At 40.5% G+C, this 24,265-nt stretch overlaps 2 protein-coding genes across 2 annotated transcripts in view; one reads left to right on the top strand and one right to left on the bottom strand.

Moving 5' to 3' along the window:
• Nucleotides 1-5,106: 5,106 nt before the first annotated feature.
• Nucleotides 5,107-6,693, bottom strand: CHRM5 (cholinergic receptor muscarinic 5; the record flags this gene model as incomplete). The annotated part of the gene is made up of 1 exon (XM_080345433.1): nucleotides 5,107-6,693. One exon carries the CDS (start codon nucleotides 6,691-6,693, stop codon nucleotides 5,107-5,109), a length of 1,587 nt encoding a protein of 528 aa, XP_080201559.1.
• A 5,681-nt stretch (nucleotides 6,694-12,374) lies between these two features.
• AVEN (apoptosis and caspase activation inhibitor) overlaps nucleotides 12,375-24,265 on the top strand; it is a gene marked incomplete at its 5' end in the record, with an annotated part of 99,333 nt that continues 87,442 nt past the window's right edge. The window contains one exon of the mRNA XM_080346083.1: nucleotides 12,375-12,626. Coding sequence (XP_080202209.1) covers nucleotides 12,375-12,626 — 252 coding nt within the window. The remainder of the gene's footprint in view (nucleotides 12,627-24,265) is intronic.

Genomic DNA, 24,265 nt, shown 5'->3' with positions numbered 1-24,265 from the left:
GCACTACTTGTTGAGGGGAAAAATTTGAAGGATTTTAAATGTCTAGTTTTTTTGAGGAAGACTGACTTCTTCATCAGCAGATACATGAAAAAAATTAATGGCATTTAGTAGCTAATGGCATAAGTATTGAGTTAAAGGCAGTGGTTCCACTGAGGGTAATGAAACCTGAAGTTTGTAATCTGATACATAGCCCAGCAGTACCTATCAAACCTTAATAAATGCATTTACCAAGGTGGAAAAAACAATTGCAACACCATCCCTTTCTGAAACCACTAACAGTCATGGATTATCTCTAGTTTTACAACACAATGCTATCAAGTTTTCTTTTTTTTTTTTTTTTTTTTTTTTACTTGATGTATATATATGGGGTAACTATTAATAAAATCATAACCAAGAAGTTTATTTGAATGATCAAACTTCGAGGCTTTGTGACATCCAGCTGTCAATTGTATGTGGAAGAACACTCAGTGGGTACAAAAGTCAGCAATTTGGGATGACCACAGAAGAAATAAATGTCCTGTTTCTGATTTGGTAGGAGGAAAGACAAGCATTTAAGTGAAAACACACAGTATCCATTTTTGGAGGTCAGGTTTGGAAGGGCGTTTTAAAATGGAGAAGCCACCGACTTCCCAGCGGCTGAGGAAACATTTCAGAAGCTGATGGAGCCCTTGGAGTCCAAAGGGCAAACATTGCAGCTCAGCCTTTCAGGGGGAAATTCTGACCTGTAATGGTTTTGTAGCTCAGAAATGTGGTGAATGTGGGGTGGTTTTCTGTTGTAGTTGTTTTATTTTGTTTTGTTTTAAATACATTCTGTAATATTGAAAAGCAGTAAGCAGAATGGAGTTTTTTTGGGTAGAGTCCTTTCCAACCCGGTGGCACCTACATGTACAGGTCATGACAAATGGTAACTCCAGCTTGACTGTTTGGTACTACTGAGGAAACAAGTATTTGTTTCTCACTATGCCCATGTGATTCCTTCATCTTATTTATACCTTTATAGAAAGCAAAGAAAACTAATTTCAGAGGAAATTACACCATTCTGTTTGTTTCTTTCTTTTCCTAGAGCAAAGAATCCAGAGATGGCAGAAGTACATATGTCCCCTAAAAATTACAAAGTATCTTCAAAAAAGAAGCATCCAAAATTTCTCCTTCAGTATGAAGTTTTTGGGACTCCCAAACGATCAGGGGGTGATTTGGAAACTGTGTTTCCTACTACAAGTGAAAAACCATCGTGCAAAAATCTATTCAAAATCCAGAATCTGAAAAATGTCCACAGGTACTCAATACAGTTTCAAACTGGGTATCCAATTTCATAACAACAGTGTTCTAAAAGAAAGCAGCATCTTTCAGATTGATATGGGATTCTTTAATTGTTGTAAGGACTTCTCATTTAAATTTAACATACATACCACATCCCAGTGACACTTTTATTCCTTCAGGTGTGTGACTATCCTTAGCTACATTTACATTAAGATTTATCAGTTAAATTAGTTTGACATGTTCAGGTCATCTATCAACTATGACAAAGAGGTAATGTCACAGATTCCTGAGAAAAGCCTTATATGGGAGATAAAATGACCAGAATAATTAAATTAGAGATGAGGACTTTTTCTGAGACTCAGCTCTAAAACTGGAACAATATCAAAAGGGTGATAAGAAAGTACAATTAAGGATTTTGCCTTGAAGTGCATCACTGTCTCTGGATGTGGACTCCTCAAGTCCATATATCCCGGTGCAGGTCTCATTATGGGTACAATAGAGATGAGGAACAAAAATCCACATATAAAAATAACTTCAACAGTTAATAGCAGTTACTAATTCACATGCATAGTTGAGTAGGATAAGCATGATTAGCAATTAAATTATATAATTAATGGCAAAATGTTCTATTAATTTTTACAGGTCCTTACAGTATTTTCTCTATAACCCCTTTGATTTCATCCTTGCTTAATTCAGTGGGATTTTTCTCTAAAGGAAACGCCTGCATTTATGTTCAATCTTGACCTTCTGTCCTCTGCAAAGGTCTTCACTCTGTGCTAAGTAGTTGCAGAAAGCGCACAACTTTAACTAGGTGTTCTATATCCATTAAAAAATTATGGGAATTCTTCCAAGTATTTATCTACAAATATATATTATATTTACAGAAAATGAATGTTACTTGATAATTTATGGGGATCTGGAGGCTGGTATTTACGAAAAGGGAGAGACAAAAATTACACCTTATGTTTGTGGGCAAATTAAATATCCAAAAATATTAAAGTGTGCTGGGTATGTGCAAAGCTTAGTTAGGGATGTATATTTATGCGTCTATATTGATAATACATACACATATATACATGTGTATGTGTATGTAATTATGTATAAATAAAATGTAATTTTACAAAAAAAAGATCTTTTCGCCAGTCCATGACCATAATCAACTATAGGATCAGTAAAAGATTCATTTAAAGGACAGAAATACAGATAACAAGATTGTTTTACACTGTAAGTCTCACAACACTTTTTAAAGGTACAAAGTTTAATCTGAAAACAAATTATAATTAAGTACTTACTGATATTCTGATCACTTTTTTCTTTTTGTGGTTTTTGATTTTTTTTTTTTTAAGAGTAAACATCCTACATAACAGTAAAGCATCAAACACCTCTTCATATATAATAATTCTTGGTATTTACAATGTAGCCATGTCTGGCCATGTAACATCTCACATGGTGAAGTGCTAGCAGCATGGTTTGAGTACGTATTTCACAATTACATTGAGCCAACATTGTTGCATCCATTACCATGTATTGTAATACATTTACTGAGCACAGAGTCCATAAACATTTACAGAATACTCTTGTTCAACAGAAGCCAAAACCAACACAAAAATTTCCCATTTAATTTCAGTAGTAGCCAATGCTTTACTTTAGCAACAGCAATGCAGCTAGCAGGAACTGCTACTACCTCATAAATTTTACCTTTAGCTATAGCTTGTGCCGTAGAGGGACACGTTCATTTGCTAAAAATCAAACACAGTTTACCGAATGTCTGATCCAATGTAATGTAAAGTAAACCCACTATAATAACCAACTTGCACACAGTTACTGTATACAGGAAAAACTATGGATAGTGACAGAGGAAAGTTGATGACAGGGTCTTTATAAAGACTCTTGTTTTACTTTAATAAGCAATCATATGCTAATGCACAAAAAATAATAGGTATCGTATGGTGTGTTACAAAATCAATCGTAAATTTAGAGAACACATTTTTACATGACTACACTGCTAATCTGTCACAGACACAATTTTCCCCTCTAGAGATTGGGGAAAAAAATATTAATTACTCATACTGTGGTTGTTGACAGGAAGGAATTATTCATCTGTAGGGAATAACTTTGATGATATGATAATTTAATAAATTATACAAACCATTTCACTGAGAGCAACAGTACATTCAGGACGACTAATACAATTCCTGAAATGTACAATAGGGTCATGCCACCACTTCAATGTCCCACTGAAGTGTATAGTAGATACAATATGAAGATTGGCCCAAACTAATATTCCAGAGCATTTCACCCTGAATTTTGATAGAAAGGCTAGAACTGAATCTGAACTTTGTGTACATATATGTCTCATTTATTCATAAACATTTGTTTACTTCAGGACTTCATTCCTTATGACTCCTGTCACCACTGACTTCGTTTTCTCGTGGCCTTTCCTGAGGTTTCATGTTCCCACCACAAGGAGGCATGTCATTCCAATGGCCTTCTGCTGAAGGTGGCCCCTCGCTCCTGCCCCTGCCATGGAAGTGTCCTCACACAAACCCAAAGCCCCGGCAAACCTCAGCCAGTGGCCAGAGTCTCAGCTCACTGTAAGCAGACCAGTACAGCACAGTTCCAGAAGCCACAGCCACCGGAGTGGTTGACTCCAGCTCCTAGTACTGTAGCAGATACAGTTCTGCTGGACCAAAAGATAGCGACTGGAGATAACTTAAGTGTTCAAGCACCTGGTGTTGGCTAGTATTTGTAAAGCTACTTCAAGACAAAAAGTGCTAAGAAAGTGCACAGTGTCCTTAATAGTTTTATTGACATATCCAAAAATTATGTAAAAAATCTTTACTCTTTCAGAGATGCCAATTCTGTCACTGTTTAGAGTAACTTCATAATATATAAATAAATGCACAGAGCATCAATATATATTTTTCTCTTGTTCTGCGTCATTACATCAGCAATGGAAACTTTTTGGGCAACGAGAAGTGCAAGAAGAAGATTGCAAAAAATACTTGCTTTGTGTTGTAAAGTAAATAGCCTATGTCCATTGTGCTTTACAGTCAGTTCTGATTTGTGCCATTGTCACAATTGCATAAAATTTTTTAATTTCCTTCAGAAGCATTGTGAAATAGAGAATTTTGGAGCTAGTTGCTAACCACCACTATGTTTTACAGATGACAGTGACTTGCGTGATGGGACTGAGATTGGGACTGATGTCTTCATATACAAAATACATTATCTATTTCCTACACTATGAGCCATTCCTATGTCTCCACAAAAATTCTTAGGTGGAAATCTCAGTATTACATTCCCCTATAATATGTGTGTTCATTTGGAATATTATGACTCTCCCTAACCATTTAGTATTGGGGATAACAGCATTTCTGCCTTTAAATAGTCCTTATTTTGTTCCAACAGCAGGTGGAAAAGTCTCAAAACAGAAGTAGTACGAACTCCATTGCTTCATACATTGCAAGCTAAACAGACAATACACTAGAAAGGAACTAAGGGAAGAAACAGTTTTACACTACAGTGAGGTAGACTGAATGATCATCCCACTAGCAGTTTATAATTTACATATTCTCAGACTGAAAGAAAGGACAGAAGACCCCAAATACGATAACTTTAATGCAGAAGATCTACTACATAATCAAAACCACCCTGTGTTGCTCACAGCAGCCACTGACTTCTTTATCCCAAGCACACATGACTTTCATGCAAAATTTTACTTTTCTGCAGATTTTTTTTAATTCCTAGACATATAAAGTAACATCTTTGAGAAGACAAGATTACAGTCAATTTAGTAGGTTACATCAATATCTGGTTTTGCCCTTATCCCTTATATACAAGCAATTATGGCAGTCTGGTATTGCCCTGCCAGTATAGTTTCTCCTCCACTTTTTTCTTTTTCCACTGGCAGAAAAGCAGCATCTTAAATGTTTTCCTGAAAGTTTTGTTACAGAGGGCGTAACACATGGGGTTAACAGTGCTGTTCACATAGCAAAGCCAATATCCAAGGTGCCAGAGTGTCAGGGGAATGCAGTCAGAGCAGAATGTGGAGATCAAAACCATGATATTATAGGGAGTCCATGTGATGATAAAAGCCAAAAGAATGGCACTTAAAGTTTGTGCTGCTTTGCGTTCCTTTATGAGAACCATCCGTTTCCTTTTGGTGATTTGATTATTTAGATTTGGATCCATGCTTTTGATGGAAGGATCCTTTGGCAGAGCAGCAGAACAAGGAGTTATTTTTACTTTATGGCAACCATTGTTGGCTTCCTGGGTACCATCAGCCTTAACCACCAACCGGAATTTATAGGCCACACATTTTTTACTTTTTTGTATGTGGCCTTCGGCAGGTGACAAAAAGTATTTCTGGTTCTCAAAATCATTTTCTTCAGGTTGGTCTTTGACAACAACATCCGTGCACTCATGAAACTCTTCTGCCTTACCTTTAGATGGACTTTTGTAAGTTACTTGGAAAACTGAATCAGTGCCAAGTTTATCCTCATCTTCTGAAGATGCATAGCTGCTGCAGGTGGTTAACTGGTCAGCCTTAGCCCAGTCGTTACAAGTACTCGCTGCCTGAGAGGCTTTCACCGTAGCTGATGTACTTCGACTAGATGAAGACCAGGAAGCCTGACACCTCTCTCTTTTAACTAAGTTTTGCTGCTTACAACTGAAGCAAGACTTCAGGAAAGATTTCTGTGGCTTTATCATCTCAAACTCTGCCACAGACTCCGAACCCTGCAGTTCAGCAAGGTCCTTGGTACGTTTCTCTGTCTCTTTATAGATGCGGCAATATAGAATGGTCATAACAGATACTGGAATGTAAAAAGCAGCAATTGCAGTACCAAAGGTGATAATGGGCTCGTACAAAAACTGTATCTGGCACTCTTCAGGTGGTACTGTTCGTTCACCCACAAAATACTGCCAGCACAAGATTACGGGTGCCCACAACACGAAGGAAATTAGCCAAGCCAGACCAATCATGATACCAGCTCTCTTGGGTGTGCGTTTGGCCCTGTAAGTTAAAGGCCTTGTGATGGAAAAATATCTGTCAAAACTGATGACTAGGAGGTTCATTACTGAGGCGTTGCTAGCTACATAGTCCAGTGCTAGCCACAGGTCACAGGCAAGGCTTCCAAGAGACCAATGGCCTATGAGTATATAGGATGTATAAAGGTTCATAGAAAATATTCCAATGATAAGATCTGCACAGGCGAGGCTGAGCAGGTAATAATTGTTGACAGTTTTCAGCTGACTGTTAACCTTGAAGGATATCATAACAAGAATATTTCCCACTATGGTTATTAAGCTTACAATTGCAGTCACAGTGGCAATAGTAATGACTTCCCAGAGACTATGCCCTTCTAACTGCTTATGGTTGATGGATGAACTGTTTACAACAGTAGAATTGCTGAATAAATTTACTTCCATTCTTGTTCTTGGTGTGCTGTCATCAGGATCTTAGCATTGTTGTATATTGCTTTCTGTACTCACAAAGATTATTTTGGAGACAGCTATAAAGGTCAAGGGAAAAAAACAGAAAAAGAAAGCGGCTCATTAAATAGCACAGAATTCCGTTGGAGTTACCATAAAACACTTGTAAAACAATCTATCTAATTATTTGTGCTCTCGCGTTTTGATTATTGTCTCTACCATTTGGAACATAACTAAACCACACAAATGTACATTCTAGGACAATGTACCCTGGCATCTTATGACATTTCTAAATGCAATCAAAACAACTATTCTTTCTTAAGACAGTCAATCACACCAGCTTTTATATTTTGAATACCTATAAGGTGCAATACGTATTCTTAAAGATAGACATTTAAAGTTTTGCAGTGCAATAAGACAGTGAGTCACTGTGTTGCTTCCTACAGTACTATGTAGAAGACATGTCAAGATTTCAGAAATTATTTTTGGAAAATTTGGAGAAGTGACCTACAACAGAAAGAGAGTAAGAGAAAACTGAGGGTGCATGGGGAGCTAGAAACCATGCTGGCATGGTGGCAGCGGGAAACAATCAGGTATTAGAAGTGCTTGTGGCAATTGCAGGGGAATCTTTGAGTTAAAGTGGCAGGCAAGGCCAAGAAGATGTTTTTGGAAAGATAAGATAGGCAGGAAAGACTTTTTTCTATTGGGACATCTTGGGACAGAGAAGACTGATTGGGTTAGGCATGGAAATGCAGTTTGGGTAGTTTGGGTGAGTGAATGGTAGAATTTAGGACAGAAAGGAGTAAAGTGAAGAGGAAGCAGCAATGGATGACCGCAGTGACAAATAATGCAAATAAACCTATTTAATACTTGCATAAGCAGTGAAAGATGGAAATGACACCACTGTCACTCTATTAATGCATACATGTGTCTGTCTGATGCCCATTCCTTCCCACATTTTTCACTGCTGTTTTCATGTCCCAGTGAATGAATGCCTAAATTAGGTAGTCTGGTTCTTACACAGGTATCTGCTAATTTTTGAGTCATTCCATCATATCAGATGATGCTAATCACTTGTTCAATGCTTAATCTTGCTATACTGTATAATTTTGGAATAGTCAAATAGCAGTTAGTTTTTTAAGTCAGAAATTAAATAGAAACTATTAAAAGTTTGTTTATAAGGCCTCCAGCCAGTATAAAAGTGATCAGACGATCTCTTTTTTTTCAAAGCAGACACAGGTTCAGCTAAAATTATCCCATAAATGACCTATTAAAGTCCAACTCTAAGTCTTGAGGATTCTTTTGGCATCAGAGCTCTATTATATGGTCCTTCCTATGCATCCACACCATTTCTCTGTTGTTCTCCCATTTCATCCTCACTCTCAGAACATTATTTTCTTTGGTCTCGGCAAGTGTCTTTTATTAACTTCAAGCTTTCACAGCCTATCCCTTTCCCACATGTCATCACCTATTTTTTGTACCAAGCAGTTGGGTCCTGTCTTTCATCAGGTGAACACGTCGTTATTTTATAGCCACTTGTTGAATTTTTAGAAAAGCACCTTATTTTCTTTCAATTACTACTACACCGGTGCCCCCAGCCCAACCCCTCCGGGGTTTCAACACCGAACACAACACCGGCAGCCTCAGCGCCACTCTGTGAGACTCAAACCCTGGGCTCAAGCGATCCGACACACTCTGCCTCCCTAGACAGCTGGGACAACAGGCACACGCCACCGCGCCCAGCAGACTTTCAATGTTTCTACCATACAATCATGAGCTATTGAAATCAAGAAAGGTAGTAGTGTATGTGGAGGAGCCAACTAGAAGAGGTGCTGGACCTCATCCTCACTAACAAGGAGGGTCTGGTTTAAGTGGTAAAGGTTGAGGGCTGCCTTGGTTGCAGTGACCATGAGATGGTGGAGTTCAGGATCTCATGTGGTAGGAGCAGGATAGCAAGCAGAATTGCAATCCTGGATTTCAGCAAGGCAAACTTTGGCCTTTTCAGGCAATTGCTAAGGGAAATACCATGGGCAAGGCTGCTTGAAGGTAAAGGTGCCCAAGATAGCTGGTTAGTGTTCAGGGACTATTTCTACCAGGCACAAGATCAGAGCATCCCGACACGTAGGAAGTCAAGGAAGGGAGCCAAGAGACCTGTGTGGTTAAACAGGGAGCTGCTGGGTAAGCTCAAGTGGAAGAGAAGAATGACTCATGCTTCTTTCTCTCTGGACAGTCAGCACAGTTGTTCTGCACATCAGCATCTCTGTGTAATTAAATTTTAAAGCATGACAGTGCAGTAATGGATTTAGTCTGGCAATGTCAGGGGGCAGCCAGAGCCGGCTGTTCTGCAAGAGAAGGTGAGCCATGGGTGGAGTGTGATACCAAGGCAGGTGGGAGCAGAGACTTCACCAAGAAGAAGAAGGATGTGAAGCAGCACATTTGATTCGTGATCAGGGCCAGAGGCAGTGATCAGGGTCAGATATAGTCTGGTGATTGCATAGCAAATCTGTAGTGAAGAGGCAGGTCCGTGACCAAGCCGGGAAGCCCAGCCAGCACATCTGAGTCAGGATCAGAACCAGGATCAAGGAGGCAGGAGACCAGGTGTGGATGTAGGAGCTGCCCATCTGCCATGCAGCACAGGTGAGGGCCAGCGGTACAGCCTCAGAAGTAGTTCCCAAGGGAAAGGAGAGGGAGGCCCTTACTTCTAGCTTTCTTTACAGCAGGTCTTATGAGCAGAGCAGTTGGCCTTGGACTCAGCCAGCTAAACTCTGACATAGCCAACAGCGCTCCTAGAAGGGGGCTGCGCTCCCAGTCTTGACAGCTGATGTATCTGAAACAGTGTCAGGGTTCATGACTTTTTGCAACTTGCAAGATTTCAGAAAACGCTAGTCTGAAAAGGCTCCAGCTATGAATGTCAGGCACACGGATACATCTCTACTAACTTCTACGTTTTCCTAACACCTGGGGTTGAGCAGCTGCTTAGGATGATTATAAGAGATGGTTTGAACTTTCTGTCTTTTTTTGCCAGAAGATGACACTTTTCTCAGAAGAGGGGAGACTAGAAATTGCCTGGAAGCTATGGCCTGTAATGCTTTTGTCTTTTGCTATAGTTAGCAGTGTCCCCCTCTTAGGTCACTTACCCTCCCTAACATTAGGATTTAGGAGGAAAGACTGCTGAAGCTACCCCATGTGGACTGCAGACTTCAGAGCAACAGGAGAAGCAGAAGTCATTGTTGTCCTGACACAATTGTTCTTGGTTTGAACTCACGTGGGCAGGAGGAACACTGGTAATATGGTATAGAAATTATAATTAATTTCTAAATAAAAAGCACTTTCATTATCATAATGCAAAGCCTTCCCTCCTTAATGGGCTGTTTTACTGTGATGCCTATAAAAACCGACAGTAGCTAAGCTGCTGGTATGCAAAGATCTCTTCTTGGCATGTTGACCATTCTCATCTTCATATTCTGTCATCTTTTGTCTTATAGGTCTGTCTTAACACTTTATGGTGTTACCTTTTGTTCTCTATTTGTGTATCACTCAAGGCAATAGTGCCTGTGAGTGGGAACTCTGTGTGCTATGGTAACATAATTGATGTTACTTGTCTAGCATAAAAGATTATAATAATAGGGAGATAAAAAATTAAATCACAAAATCAAAATGTGCATGTACAGTATCATGACTTTGCTATCAGTCTCATAATTATTGACGCATGAACTTCACGCTTCTGAGTTGTAATGATATTTGTTGCCAAATATTAGTGATATTTTTTTCAATCTAGCTGTAAGTATTAATTAATGTGAGCTGTTAAATTTGTACATATAGTCAGCTTACAGTGATCTGCAGGCAGATTGTTCATGTCATAGATTAATTGCACCACAGATGCAGGCACAGCTTGGGTTTGCCAGCTTTTATTAGCTCTAGCTCAGCACTGAGTCTGCCAGACCTGTGCTGGCTGCACAAGGAATCGTTTAGATATCTCTGCAATGTGCTTGCCAATGCTGCTCCCTGTCACTTGACTTATTTGCTTGTGTTGCACAGGAGTCATGGTAAGCTAATTTACTGATTTGCTGCACGCTACGCTCCAGAATCAAGCAGCCTTTACCACTGGTAGTAGTGCAGAGACACTACAGCCCACGATTTCACAATATGGGGGTTTTGGTCACATTTTGCTAGAAGGACTACTGGGTTTAAAACACTTCAGAAGCAGATTGATGTTCTAATGTCTGTTGTCAAATGACAGCCTGTGTGCTCAAAAGCAACTGGGCATGCCTGCTGTTAGGGAACTGGTTGACTTTCCTGAGGATAGCACAGGTGCCCACCTAATTTCAAGCAGAGCGGGACAAACCAGCCTAGCTCTACAGCACAGAGCTGCTCTGGTGTCCCTGCTCTGTGTCCTCAGAGCAAGACACTCCTCGAGAGGCTGCAGAGTCATCTCACACACTTCACGTAGCATAGTCTTGTGTGTGACACCCTGTCAGCCAGGGCTTGGTTGCTTTTTCCCTTATTTGCTACAGAAAGCTAACTTTGGGTCCTGGGCTTGGGTCACAACAACCCCATGCAATGCTACATGCTTGGGGCAGAGTGGCTGGAAAGATGCCCAGCAGAAAAGGACCTGAGAGTGTTGGTCCACAGGTGGCTGAATATGAGCCAGCAGTGTTCCCAGGTGGCCCAAAAGGCCAACAGCATCCTGGCTTGTATCAGGAATAGCGTGGCCAGCAGGACTAGAGCAGGGATCATCCCCTTGTACTCAGTGCTAGCGAGGCTGCATCTTGAATCCTGTGTTCAGTTTTGGGCCCCTCACTACCAGAAGGACATTGAGGTGCTGGAGCGAGCTCAGAGGAGGGCAATGAAGCTGGTGAAGGGTCTGGAGCACAAGTCTGATGAGGAGCAGCTGAGGGAACTGGGGCTGTTTAGCCTGGAGGAGGTTTAGGGGAGACCTCCTCATTCTCTACAACTAACCGAAAGGAGGTTGTAGGGAGGTGGGTGATAAGTCTTTTCTCCCAAGTAACAAGGGATAGGACAAGAGCAGAAGTCCTCAAGTTGCACCAGAAGAGGTTTAGATTGGATATTAGGAACAATTTCTTCATGGAACAGGCTGTCAAGCACTGAACAGGCTGCTCAGGGTGGAGCCACCATCCCTGGAGGTCTTTAAAAGACATGTAGTTGTGGTGCTTGGAGACCTGGTTTAGTGGTGGACTTGGCACTGCTAGGTTAAGTTGGACTCAGCAGTCTTAAGGGTCTTTTCCCACCCAAACAATTACATGATTCATGCGGCTTTTGGTAAGACTGCTGTTTTCTAAACATTAAATATTTTTTTAGTTTGTTTGAAATATACGTGGAAAGCTATTAACAGCAGTTTTGTACTCCTTGGTCGTTCAGACTTTCAGAGGGCACACGGGCCAACGCTCCCGAGGCGCCCGCCAGGGGCTCGCCCGTGCCGGAGCGGGGCAGACCGCGGGACCCCACGGCCGCGGGGCCGGGCCCACTGTCCGGCCCACTGCCCTGCCCGCAGCCGCGCTCCCGGCCCGGCCGAGCGCCAGCCGCCAGCAGGGGGAGCTGCTGAGGCCGCGGAGGCCGCCATTTTCCTCTGTCGCCTACGGGCGGCCTGTTTCCGGGAGTAGGCGGGAACCGGCGCGGCACAGGCCACCAGCGGTGCGGGGGAAGGGCGCGGCCCGGCCATGCAGCCTGAACGTGGCGGCAGCCGGCCCCGCAGGGAAGGTGGCCGGCACGGTCGAAGAGGGCTTGGCGGCGCGGAGAAGGCGGCCGAGGCAGCGACCGAAAGAAGCAGCGGGGATGGCCACGGCCGCGGAGGAGGCGGGGGCCGGGGAAGAGGCGGCGCTCACGGGCACCGAGGAGGTGGGGGCCGGGGCAGGCGGGAGCCTCGAGGTCGCGCTGCAGCGCCACCGCCCGCCGCTCAGCACCGCCAGCGGGTAAGCAGGAGAAAAGCCCGCCCTCCGCTGGAGCGGGGCGGGGCGGGGCGGGGCTGAGAGCGGCAGGGCCCCGGGGCGGTTGCCGGGGTGGGGGCACAACCCTTCCCTCTCCGTCCCTGCTCCTCCCCGAGGCGGAGCCAGGCCGGCAGCGGCAGCCTGCGGCTTGTTTCGGCAGTGTGGGGTGGTGGGGAGGGGTGTGGGGCAGGAGGTGTGGAGGGTGGCCGGGCTGCCGGCGTTTCTCTCCCTCTCTCCCTCTCTCCCTCTCTCCCTCTCTCCCTCTCTCCCTCTCTCCCTCTCTCCCTCTCTCCCTCTCTCCCTCTCTCCCTCTCTCCCTCTCTCCCGGCAGCGGCAGCCGCCGCCCCTGTGTGCTCTGGTGGGAACATAGACAGGGATGATCTGACTGAAATACGTTTATAACTTTGTGCTGAAGATTATAAGTCTCAGTTGAAAAATGCATCTGAAAAATATATCTGTTTGCAAGTAAAGATGAAGAATTGCTGAATATTTTTAGCACGGTTGATTAGAAACTGAAATGAGCATGTGTTTTGTCCAGCCTGTGTTACTAGCAACGAAGACATGGTAACATAGCTCATCTTAGAGAATTGGTATCTGTGATTCACTGGAACATGGCATTTGCCATTAATGCAAGTAGACCAGTTATAAATTGGTTTAGCAGATTAAAAGTACTACAGATGCACCAAAGTGTGCCACAACTACACCATCAGTTTCCTGTTGAGATGTTAAAATGCTTTCTACAACTCACCATGGTATGAGAACAATGCTGTGCCTTTGAAAACAGTTTCCATTTATAAATGCTTTGACAGTACTACATTTAGATTATCTTGCTTCTTTTAGAGTTGTTACAACATAGAAATCATGGTTCTCCCTGGACTGGCAAAAGAATTACAATAATGACCTAATACTGATTGATGTTGGCAGCACTGGGAGTCCTAATGTAGATGGACCAGCTGCTACCCCATTTTCAGCATCATGTTGATTAGATTCAGTTTGACTTTTATGATACCATGGCTTCAATTGGACCCAGCCAGTGTTTTAGCTGTGTTAGAAATCTAGTGGTTGCTGGTGGATTTAAAAAATGTAAAATATTCATCCCTCTTGTCATATTTAGATACATTTTAGCACTCCTGTTTTAGGAGATAAAAGATGCAGCTGGATTGGTACAGTTACCTAGAGCCCTGGTTGGTAATTTCACTTGTAAGCAATGTAAATTGCTGAGTTCATACTGATGTGTGCAGATAGACTTGGATTCTGGATGTGAAACAATAGTGCTCCCTCATAAGCCACAGAGGCATAGGGGGGAAGTTCAGCACCTGTATGAGCTGAGGAAACTGGATCTGATCCTGGACAGATTCCACCCACCGAGTCATTCAACCATTTCTTGCTAAGTTGAAATACATTTATATCTCGGTTCTCTCTGGTACTGTTGGCCCAGCAGGTCTGACTTTATAATTTAAAGGGTGCGCTCAGGAAGGGAATCATGTTATATGTATGCGCTTTTGTCTGGATTGTTTGAAGTACTTCAGAAAGCAGTTACAAACTGTTCTTTTGGGACAGCTTACAATATGTTTTGCCTGAGCACTGTGTTATTGACTTTGATATGCTCTTCATCTTAGTTCATTTTTTGCCAAGGCTAATAATGGGTTAGGTGAAGTGAAGCACTAGCTATGATTTTCCCAGAACGCTGCTAAAGAGCGTTTAAGCATAATGCTCTTCCTGCACTGGAGGCTTTTGATATTAAGCACGCTATGGTCTCTTAGACCACCTGCTACAAATCTTGTGTTTAGCAGCTTGGATGGGACTGGCTTCCAGCAATCCAGCCACAGTGTCAGCAGCTGTGCCAGCCTGCAGCTGCTGGTGTCTGGTGTCACCTCTGAGCCAATCTCCTAATTTACCGCTTCTGAAACAGGGAGGACCTCCTTCTTCCTCTTTTTTCTTCCATCTGCATGGTCAGACAAGCCTCCTTGAACTGTCTTTGATGTGTGCTAGACCATGTTTTTTGAACAGATGTAGCTCTTACCTGGAAGGAAATTAACGCCTTTTATCCCCAGTTCCTTAGTGTTCTCTCTCTCTTTAGCAAATTGACTTGTTTTACACAAGTGCATCAGCTCAGTGAGAGGGGGCTTGGCCCTGACTAAGAGGTTTCTGTGAAAGGAACCCTCCTCCCCGGCCTTTCAGTAACAGGGAGTCAGATCTTGTCAAGTGATGGTGTGTAAATTGAAAACCTGGAGAGCCAGGTAATAAATAGGCAGTGTGAGCGGTGATATCACATCTTTCCTTCCTGTGTGCTGAGAAGCTGGAGTTGTCTATGAAAATCTCCTCTTTTTTTTTTTTTTTTTTAAATGGGCCTTGATAGTCCCTGGAGAAGGGAGGCTCTAAGAACTCAGTAATTTTGTAATAAGGGCAATTCTAGCCCTTTTGCTTTCTAGGGTAAAAATTGTGGAGGATTTCCACGCTGTTGGTGTCAGCATGGCATTTTGAGGAATTTTCCTACTAGACTGATGTATTTCTAACATTGTATAATCAGAATTTACATGACCTGGTATTAGTTTCTGAAAACAATTTTAAGTCTAGGTACTTCTATAATTTTAAAGCTATGCTAAAATGATACATTTGTTGTTGTTTATACCTCATTTTTTTATAGAACTATTGCTGCCAAGCTTGATATTTAAGCAATTCTTTATTGCTGGTGTTGCCTTGTAGGTTTCATCTTTATTGTGTCTTCAAATATGAAAAGCTTTAAAAAAATCTAAATTGTATTGAAGGAATGTGGTTTTGTTGAGCCTGCTATGGGCAGAGTGGTAAAATGCAAGTAATAATATAGGTGAGTGGATTCAGTAAAGTGTAATGAGCGCATTAATAAAACCAAACTTAATAACTTTTATAGGGAAGTAGAAACTGGCATTAAATTGCATGATATTTTGGCAGCAATTAGTCAGTTGCATTCATTTAAAATCACCGTTCATCTTTACATCTTGTGGTTTGGATGTTTTAATGTAATGGTTCCTAAACTTGCATTTGACGCTACAGGAGGACGTTACTTCTGACCTGTACAACAGGGAGAAGAAAGTTTAGTAGTGGCAGAGTCAGTTCTCAGTTTCCTGTGGCCAGGCTGGACAGCACTGTACATGTTTTATACTACTGTAAGTCTACTGCAATTCTTTGTTTTCAGTAATAGGCGATCGACTGTGCTACTTGCGAAGCCTATCAAAACCCAGTACTTGCCAAGTCAATTCTCCCCTCCTCTGCTGGTTGCTACTGTAGAAGGAGATCAGGGTGCTATTTGTTTATAAATAATTTACTTAATTGTAACCTCTGTGGTAGATCCAGCTGTAGTTCAGAGTTTTAAAGATGAAAGCTTTCATGATTTCTGTCAGCTCCTGAGGAGATGATAGCTCTCGGAGGAACTCCCCAGCTCCGCTCCTGAAACAAGATGCTGCATCTTTCAGACAAGGAATTGGTTTAGAAACCATGAAGAAACATATTCTTACTCCTTGTGAAGAGGAAGAAGAATCTTGCACTTGTTAGGTCTTCTTATAATTAGTGTGCATGTTAACTGGCTTGATTACTGAAGATGTTGTGTCCTCTCTTCAAAAATGAATCCGAGTCTAATTATGACCAGCTGGTTTACCAAATGGCAAATTTCTTTGTAGATCTGTCATCTTGAATAATTTTCCATTGTTTCTGTCTGCTTTAACTCATCAAATATAACACATTTGCAATTATTCATTTTTAGTAAAATAATGTGGAATTACAATACTTGAAGTAAAAGGTCTGACTGGCCCAATATTATCTCCCACTTTTATTCTAGCCCATCTAACTTGCTAGAAATTCATATATGTACTGTCAGATTTTTTAAATTACTCTCTCTGTGAAATCTGAGCTATTAAAACAAAAGCAACTTTCTAAAATTGTGGACATGATACTGGGTTTTATTTTGATGGTCCTTGACGACATCCATTTGTGGGTGGTTTAAGGAGACTTTATTCTGTCCTTTGTGTTTATTACATTTGCAATTTATGAAGTATTATTTTATTTTCAGTGGTACACTGAGTGTACATGTGATGCAGGCTATTACTTCAGTGCAATTGGAATTGGCAGGTTTGTTTTAATGTTCCTTTTACTGTCTTTGGGCATTGATGGCAGTAAATGTTTTATTTTTAAAGAATGAAGGTTAACAGACCAATTTTAGTGCAGCCTTTCTTACTTATGGTTAGCTTCAAGATTATATCATGTTGATTTAGTGTTTACTGTATCTTCATTTTTGTGGTCCATGCACATGTAGAACTGATCTAGGGGAACATCTAGTGCTGTCAGCATCAGATAAATTTTTCCAAATTAGTATGAGCTAAATCTTTACAGTCCAAGCAACTGCAAAAAGCAGTCTGTTTACAGTCATGGTAACAGAAGCTTGGATTTTTTCAAATACAGATACATTTAATTTCTTTTACAACACTGTATCAGAACTTGTGCAGATAGGAGAAGAATATATTTCTGGATCCTGAACACAATACATCTTTTGACGTTTTATGTTAATATTCTCAAAAGCAACTAGGAAAAAACTGACTTATTAATGTACATCAGTTTGTGAGCTGTACTTAATTACTAATGAGGTGTGAAGAGCTTCCCTTCTCATGAATTTCTCTTCTATGATGAGGTGTGAAGAGGCACTGATTGTGAGTGGATTATGGATGATTTTTTTGAGTGTATTGATTTAGGTTAAACCTCTTGAAAAGTGTGTGAACAAGTGGTTGGAAACTTCTTTAGCTTTGGTTCAGAGTAAAACTGGTGTTTGTTAAATAGAAGTCTGCAAAGCTTCATTACGTATCTGTTCCTGTTCAGTGTTTCCATTAATAATTCTGATGAAGAAGTAAAATATACAGTGTTAAAATTTGCAGACTGTGCTAAACTGAACGGGTAGGCAGGAAGGTGGAGGACAGAACAGTCTTAACAAATGGGAGAAACAACCTGCAGTGGGATGTAATTCAAGGTGAAATATAACACAACTACATTTACATAGAAAAAAATCTGCAGGGGTGTGTGACTGGTTAAGCTGCAATTTTATAGAAGGGAGCTGGCAGCTTAACGGATGAGAAAGTATCAATTAGCAATGCAGTCACATTGAAGAACTGGTTCTACTTCTGCAAGTTTTGTACCAGCTGAGGAAAAGCTCAGAGAGAAGAAATGAAGAAACATGCGAAGTCTAGAAGATACGACATAGGAAGGTCAAAGGACCTGGTTCTCTCTGTTGTGGTGTTGGGTTTTTTTTTGTCTGAGGAGGAGGAAACTTTGAGGAAGCCTGGATAGCAATGTTGCATTAAGTAGAAAGATTAATTTTAGGCAGGACAAGAAGAAAAACATTATTAAGAATGAGTAGCTTTAGTTTGGGCATTGAGAATAAAAATTGTGACTGAAAGGGTAGGTAGATTGTGTAATGCACGGTGTAGGAAGTATATGGAGATCAGTATAAAAAAATATTGTCATAGGTTTTAAGAATATGGTGAAGGTTACAGAGCCTACTCAGTAAAACTGATGTGTAACCACTTGTCACAGCCTTGTTTTTTTCTTTTATTTTTTCAAGGCTGCAGTTGCAATAGAAAAAGATAAATGCTTTTTACTCAGCCAAAGTTAATTTATTCTTTTCAGTTTCTAGACAATAGAGAAACCTGCTTTTCACAGTGCTGGGGACTGCAATATTTTGTAATAAGCCCTGATTGTTTGATGTGGAATGGTTTGATGATACTTACTGTTATTCCTTCATTGTATTTTACCACCTTCATTGCTGATCTAACTTGGGACACTTGTACTGAAAGGTGAACATTACACAGGTGAATATACAGCATCATTGCTACAGAACAGCTTCGCCTGACATTATTTTGGTAACTTGGGTTTTTTGTAGTTTGAATGGCTGTGCATTTCTGGCCTCACCTACTTAAATGCTGGTTTATTTATTTATTTATTTATTTCCTCTCAAGTCTCTGCGTTAGTAATTTGGTAACTTTCCAGCAGGTTGTCCTGAAACTTTGTCAGCTTAAACAAATAACTTTATCAGGTCCATATGTTGTTAATTATATGAAATACAAGTTTCAATCATTAGCTTATTTAGTTTTAATTATCCCATGTAGTAAGTGAATTTTATTCAGAGGAAATATAAAATGGTAATAGCTTGAATATTGGAGAAGCTCTCCGAAGAACTTCCCCTCATATTTAACTAAACATCTTAGAACTTAGGGAAGAACTAAAACTATGGATTTAAGAATCCATGCTCTCCAAGTGTATTTTGGTGGTGGAACACTGCAGGTAGGGCCCAGGAGGTGGGGCGGGCAGCCGTGCTGCCCTATGGCTCAGCACGCACCCTCGGGCAGAGGAGGTGCCCAAACTGAATGATGAAGAGTAAGGATGTGTGCATGTCACGGGGTGGGAATGTTTTTCTCATCTCAGGGTGATGTGTTCTGAACGTACAGCGGAACATATGAAAATCACACGTATGCATGAATTATTAGGACTCACTGCTGGATATTCATTCCAAACACAACTCTGAAGGAAAGTTATTTGTAGGAAGGGAACACTTAGTAATTCTGAGCTAAAAATCTTGTTGTGCTACTGGGATGAGTAGTTAGTCCCAGAGAAGCAGGGTTTTGTATGGGTACATCAACTGAGAGATAGTAGGTATTTATGCTGAAGAATAAACAAGTTTGTACAAGTGATGCAATTTGATTAAAAACTTCTTCCATGCAGTCCTGCTTCTGTTTTCCTCACAGAAATAACTGGGTAGTTTCAGGAGCCCTATTATGGGTTTTCAGCTGGTCTAATGGTGCTGCACAGCCTTTTGTAGCTATCAGAAGGTTTCACTGTGTTTTAAAGAAAAAAAATGATGATTATTGATTTAATGATGATTTAGGGCCCTATAACAAGGACAGAGGAATATTTTGTATGGGTTATCGTAATCAAAAGATTTCAAGCCTGTGCGAAATGGTACAGTTCTATGGTAAAGTGTAGAGAGGGTCCATTTCCCACTGTTCTCTTTCATGTATGCAATTCCTCTGTATTTTTTTTTTTTTTTAAATAAGGCTTTAACTCTTCTGCAGGTAGACTTAATAATACATCCTGCTGGTAAAACCTGTAAATCTGCTGGAGTGTGTAAGAACCTCGCAGCAAGGTCCTGTTTCTATTCCTGCTTCACTTTTCCCTCAGGAGAACCGTACAGTTACAGACTGCACAGACTTTTACTTGAACCTTGGAACAGCCAGGATCTCTGTCTTGTAGAGAACAGAGTGATGATTCTGCACCATAGCTCTTCCAGGCTACTGATCTGTCACTGGCATGTTGTGATGCCTTGAGCTTTTTCTGATTGCCTGACACACTAAGGGTTTGTTGGTTTTTTGGTGATTGATGTTTTGTTTTGGTTTTGATGGGTTTTTTTGTTTTGTTTTGTTTTTTCCTCTCTATCCTTTCTGTACCCTGTTTCAGGCTGTATCACTCAGGTTATGTTGCTTTGCTGACTTCACTGGCTTTTTATGTTCCTGTTTTTATGTTCCTGTAACAGTAGGTGGCATGACTGTGGAAGCAACAGAAGCTCAAATGATGCCATACTCCTTATTTCTTTTCCTTCCACTTCACCGTAATTGTTAGCAAGGGTGTTAAAAGGTTATTGTTTCAGCGTAAAACTTATTTGTAGAGGAAAGGTTCAAAATGAATTGTGCTAATGAGAAAAGTTAGTTTTTTCAGTATTTTTTCATATGCCTCTTTGTAGTTAGCTACTGTCAATGATATTTTTTTTGGTGCAAATTTGCCTTGTGGGATACATTTGAGTATTATACTGGTGGACTCGAAGTTGCTTCCCTCCTGTTATTAGAACCACAGTGGAGGTTGTCTAGACAGTTGAGCACTGTCTAGAGCTCACCACTGTAAATGGATACTGAGGTCTCCTGCAGTTGGTGTTGTGTGCACCTGGGGCTGGCAACCAGTGCACACTATTGCAGGTAAAGATGTGATGTGCACAAAAAATCCTGGGGTCATAGTGCATCCCAACAGGTACAGCCCAGCTCTCCTTTACCTTGTTAGTAATTTGGCATTAGGGCATTTAAGACTTTGGACAATGATTCTTTATCTTTACTACTTCATCTCGTGTTGCGTGTTTGTTTTAGGGAAGTGCATTCTTTAAGACTATTTGGAAATTTATATTTCAGAGGACTTCCCCCCCATCCCCTCCAAAAAAAGGTTGGAGATGAGTGAGGAAGTGGTGTCTGAGGTTTAAGTGGTGATCGCTAGAATGTCCACGTAAGTTGCACTCAGGTTTGATATATAAAGAACAAAGTGTTTTTTGGTTGGTTGTTTTTTTAGTTGTTTTGTTTGTTTGTTAGGTGAATGCAAAGACAGATATTTGAAAACATCCCTGATACTATACGACCCTGGTGTAGTTATAACTTGTGTTAGGCACTGACAGGTGTATTTATAAAACAATTTCATAAAGATGGTTTAAAAATGAAACAACATTACTGTTGCTTCAGCCTGTCAAGAGGCTGATAGTCACAGGATGAGCTTGGAGATACAACACAGTGGAGTTTTTCATGAGCACTTGGTTTACATTCGTTTGTACAGAATTGTACAGAGCCTTGTTTAATGACAGGCTTTTTACAGATGTTCTGTCTAGATAGGAGTCATGGTGGGTTTTTTTTTTGTTTTTGTTTTTTTCTCTTTTTTTGGTTGTTTTTTTGTTGTTTTTTGTTGGTTTTTTTTTTAGTTGTGAATAGGTTTGAACATACTTGGGGGAGGAAACTTTGGTTACACTCTTTATCTACAAGTTACATATTGTGGAAGACTATAGTTCATGCCAGGTCATAGTGACATGTGTAATCTGTTTGAATTACTCATAAAATACATAAAACATCTTAAAAATCAAAGGGAGGGAAATATTCCTTGTTATCAAAGTTAGTAAGACAGCTTCTAGAACCATACTTTGGGAGCATTGAAGCAGTAGCAGTTTTATATAAAAGCTTCAAGACCAAGTCTCTTGTGTGCTTCATGAGATGTTTTTCCCTTTAACTGGAACATCATTCCTGTTACACAAAACATATGTTTTGGAATAGGATGTCTCTTCTTGGCTAATTCTATCTTTAGCTAACTAAAAGTGATGAGTTCCAGTATCCAGCATTTATGAAGAGGTCTGAGGAATAATCTGTCTTTCAAAATTTCTCATTCTGCACAGTGAAGACTAGAAGCTTTTTTCTTGTGTTACCCGTTCTCACAGGTGCCCTTTCTGCTAATTAAGCTTCTCTTTAGCTTTGGTAGATCTTTCTAAATGTCACCAATAGAGCAAACTAGTGAAGAGGATTACCCTTTGCACGGATATTCTTTCTCTTTCATGGAAGAACCTTTCTGAAGGCTCTTCCTTCCTTAGTCTAAAGGAAAGAAAAAACGTCATTAGTTTTTTCCTTTTTCCTTCAAGTTGAAAACGCAGTTTACAATAGGAACTTAAGCTTGTACTGGAAGAGCTATGATGGCCAGGTGAGCAAAAATAAGACAGTAAATAGTTTCTGTTAATGAGAGACAGTGCTGAAATATCACTGGAGATTCACTACAAATTCATCAACAGGTAGATATGCCAACATGAGATGACTATGAACATTCAAACGTATATGAACTTATCCCCATTAATATTTTGAAGAGATAATTTTTAACTTACTCTGTCATGTGTGTCACTGTAATAGATAAAAAGTTTGGCAATACTACTTAATCTTACTAATACTGTTGAAAAATCTTAAGATTTTTTTAAACATTTTTTTTCCTTTCCATCTCATTAGGTGTAGTCTGGGAAAAATAAAGTATAAAACTAAAGGAATTTGCAAATACGTATACTGACTTGTTTAAACTGGCTGCCAAGCATGCCAATTAAGTGACTTTTACAAATGCTTGTTTTCTGTTGTTGGAAGGGGAAAAAATCTTATCTAAATTATGTGAAACCCTGAAGGAGGAAGTATAATGAAAAGTGTTTTAATTATTTTCAGTGAGACAGCAAAGTAGATTGATGCGCTTATTAATAATAATTGTTTTCTTGCCTTATTGTATCCTTTGTTAGACACTGAAAATTCTGTTTATGATGCAGAAAAAAGTCTCTTAATGAAGTAATGTATTAATTTCAGTTCTTTCTCAAAATATAAAGCAAAATCATCTTTCTGTCTGCCAGTTTACATTAGAAGCAACTTGTGCATAAGGTTACAGAACCATTAGCACTGATGCTTTTTTTGTAAAAAGGCAGCCAGCAGACACGCAGAGTCTGTTTTAGATACAGAGAGTGCATCAGGAAAAGGTTTCAATCTGCAATGAGTAACGAAGCAAAGGATTTGGAGAATGTGGAGAAAATAAGCAGGTTCAAACTGCAGTCTGTTTTCTTCCCAGTTTCAAACACAAAGTACAGTCAATTTTTTTTCACTTCTTGAATAAGTGACTTGCCATTGCACTTTAAGCACTTTTTGAACGAAATTTTCCTCAATTAGGTTTTTTTCAGTTTCTTTGTACTTTATGCAAAAAACCTGACAGTGTCATAAAGATAGAGCAGAAATGAATGGTGTGGTGTGGTTTGTTTTTTTTTGTTTGGTTTTTTCCCCTCTTTTTTTCCTTGCGTGTGTGTGTGTGGTAGTTGGGCATCTGCATGGCACACGGGCCACCAGCTTTTCAAGTTCTGCTGGTAGTATCCAGTTGCTGTATAAAGTAGAACAGATCTGGCCGAGAAAACAGGCTCCTTCACGCATTTCAGAGTATGCAGAGTCAGTATGTTCTCATGGGATGTGGGAGATCCAGCTTGAAATGCATTTGTGCAGACAAGGGAATTGAATTTATTTCCACTTTCTGGATAAAATGCTGTAGTTGTGCAGTAGCTGAATAAACATGGACTGTATTTATTTACACTGTCTCTTTGAGATGCTTTGTTTTGGTACTCCCTTTTCTTACAGCCCTGTCCCCATCTATTCTCACGTCATTTGGGGACAAAGAATGTTTTTTTCTGGAGAAAGTTTTATGTTTCTGTCAAAACTGTACAGTGGTGATGTTGTTGTTAGAGGTTTTTGATAAATTCTTTTATTTCTGTTGCCTGCAGCAGGTGACAGCTTTGAGACCAAGTGCATGCCACACATTGGTGGTATAAAATTCTGCATTTGACTTGCCTGAGTCAGGACAGTGTGATGTGTCTACACGTTTCTTTTTAATTATCTGTGTTATGTTGATATCTAGACAGAATCTCTGAACACGCTCATCATTAATTCTCAAACTATAGCGTAGCAGTTGGAGAATGTACAGCTCTGGAAGCCATAATACTACCTATACCATCAAACTATACTACTAAAAGCCCTTCAAAATGGGGGTGTGTGGTTTATTGCTGCCTTTTGTTTTGGAGGAGCATCATAGAGACACATCCATCATACAGCTATAGTTTGAATTACAGCGCATGTGGACTCAACACAAGCCTGTCTCTCTTGGCAGCAAACCCACCATGTTTGGCAGTAATTTGCCACGTTCTGGGACAGCACATTGCAGGGTGCCTGAGGGAACCCCAGCCCGTTAGTTCCTCTCTTTTGCTGAGCTGGTGCTGGAGGCACCGACTCGCACAAGGAAAGTTGATAATG

This window comes from Nesoenas mayeri, assembly GCF_963082525.1.
Source record: "Nesoenas mayeri genome assembly, chromosome: 5".
NCBI lineage: Eukaryota > Metazoa > Chordata > Aves > Columbiformes > Columbidae > Nesoenas > Nesoenas mayeri.
Note: the sequence above shows the minus strand (reverse complement) of the source record. Positions and strands in the feature narration are given on the sequence as shown.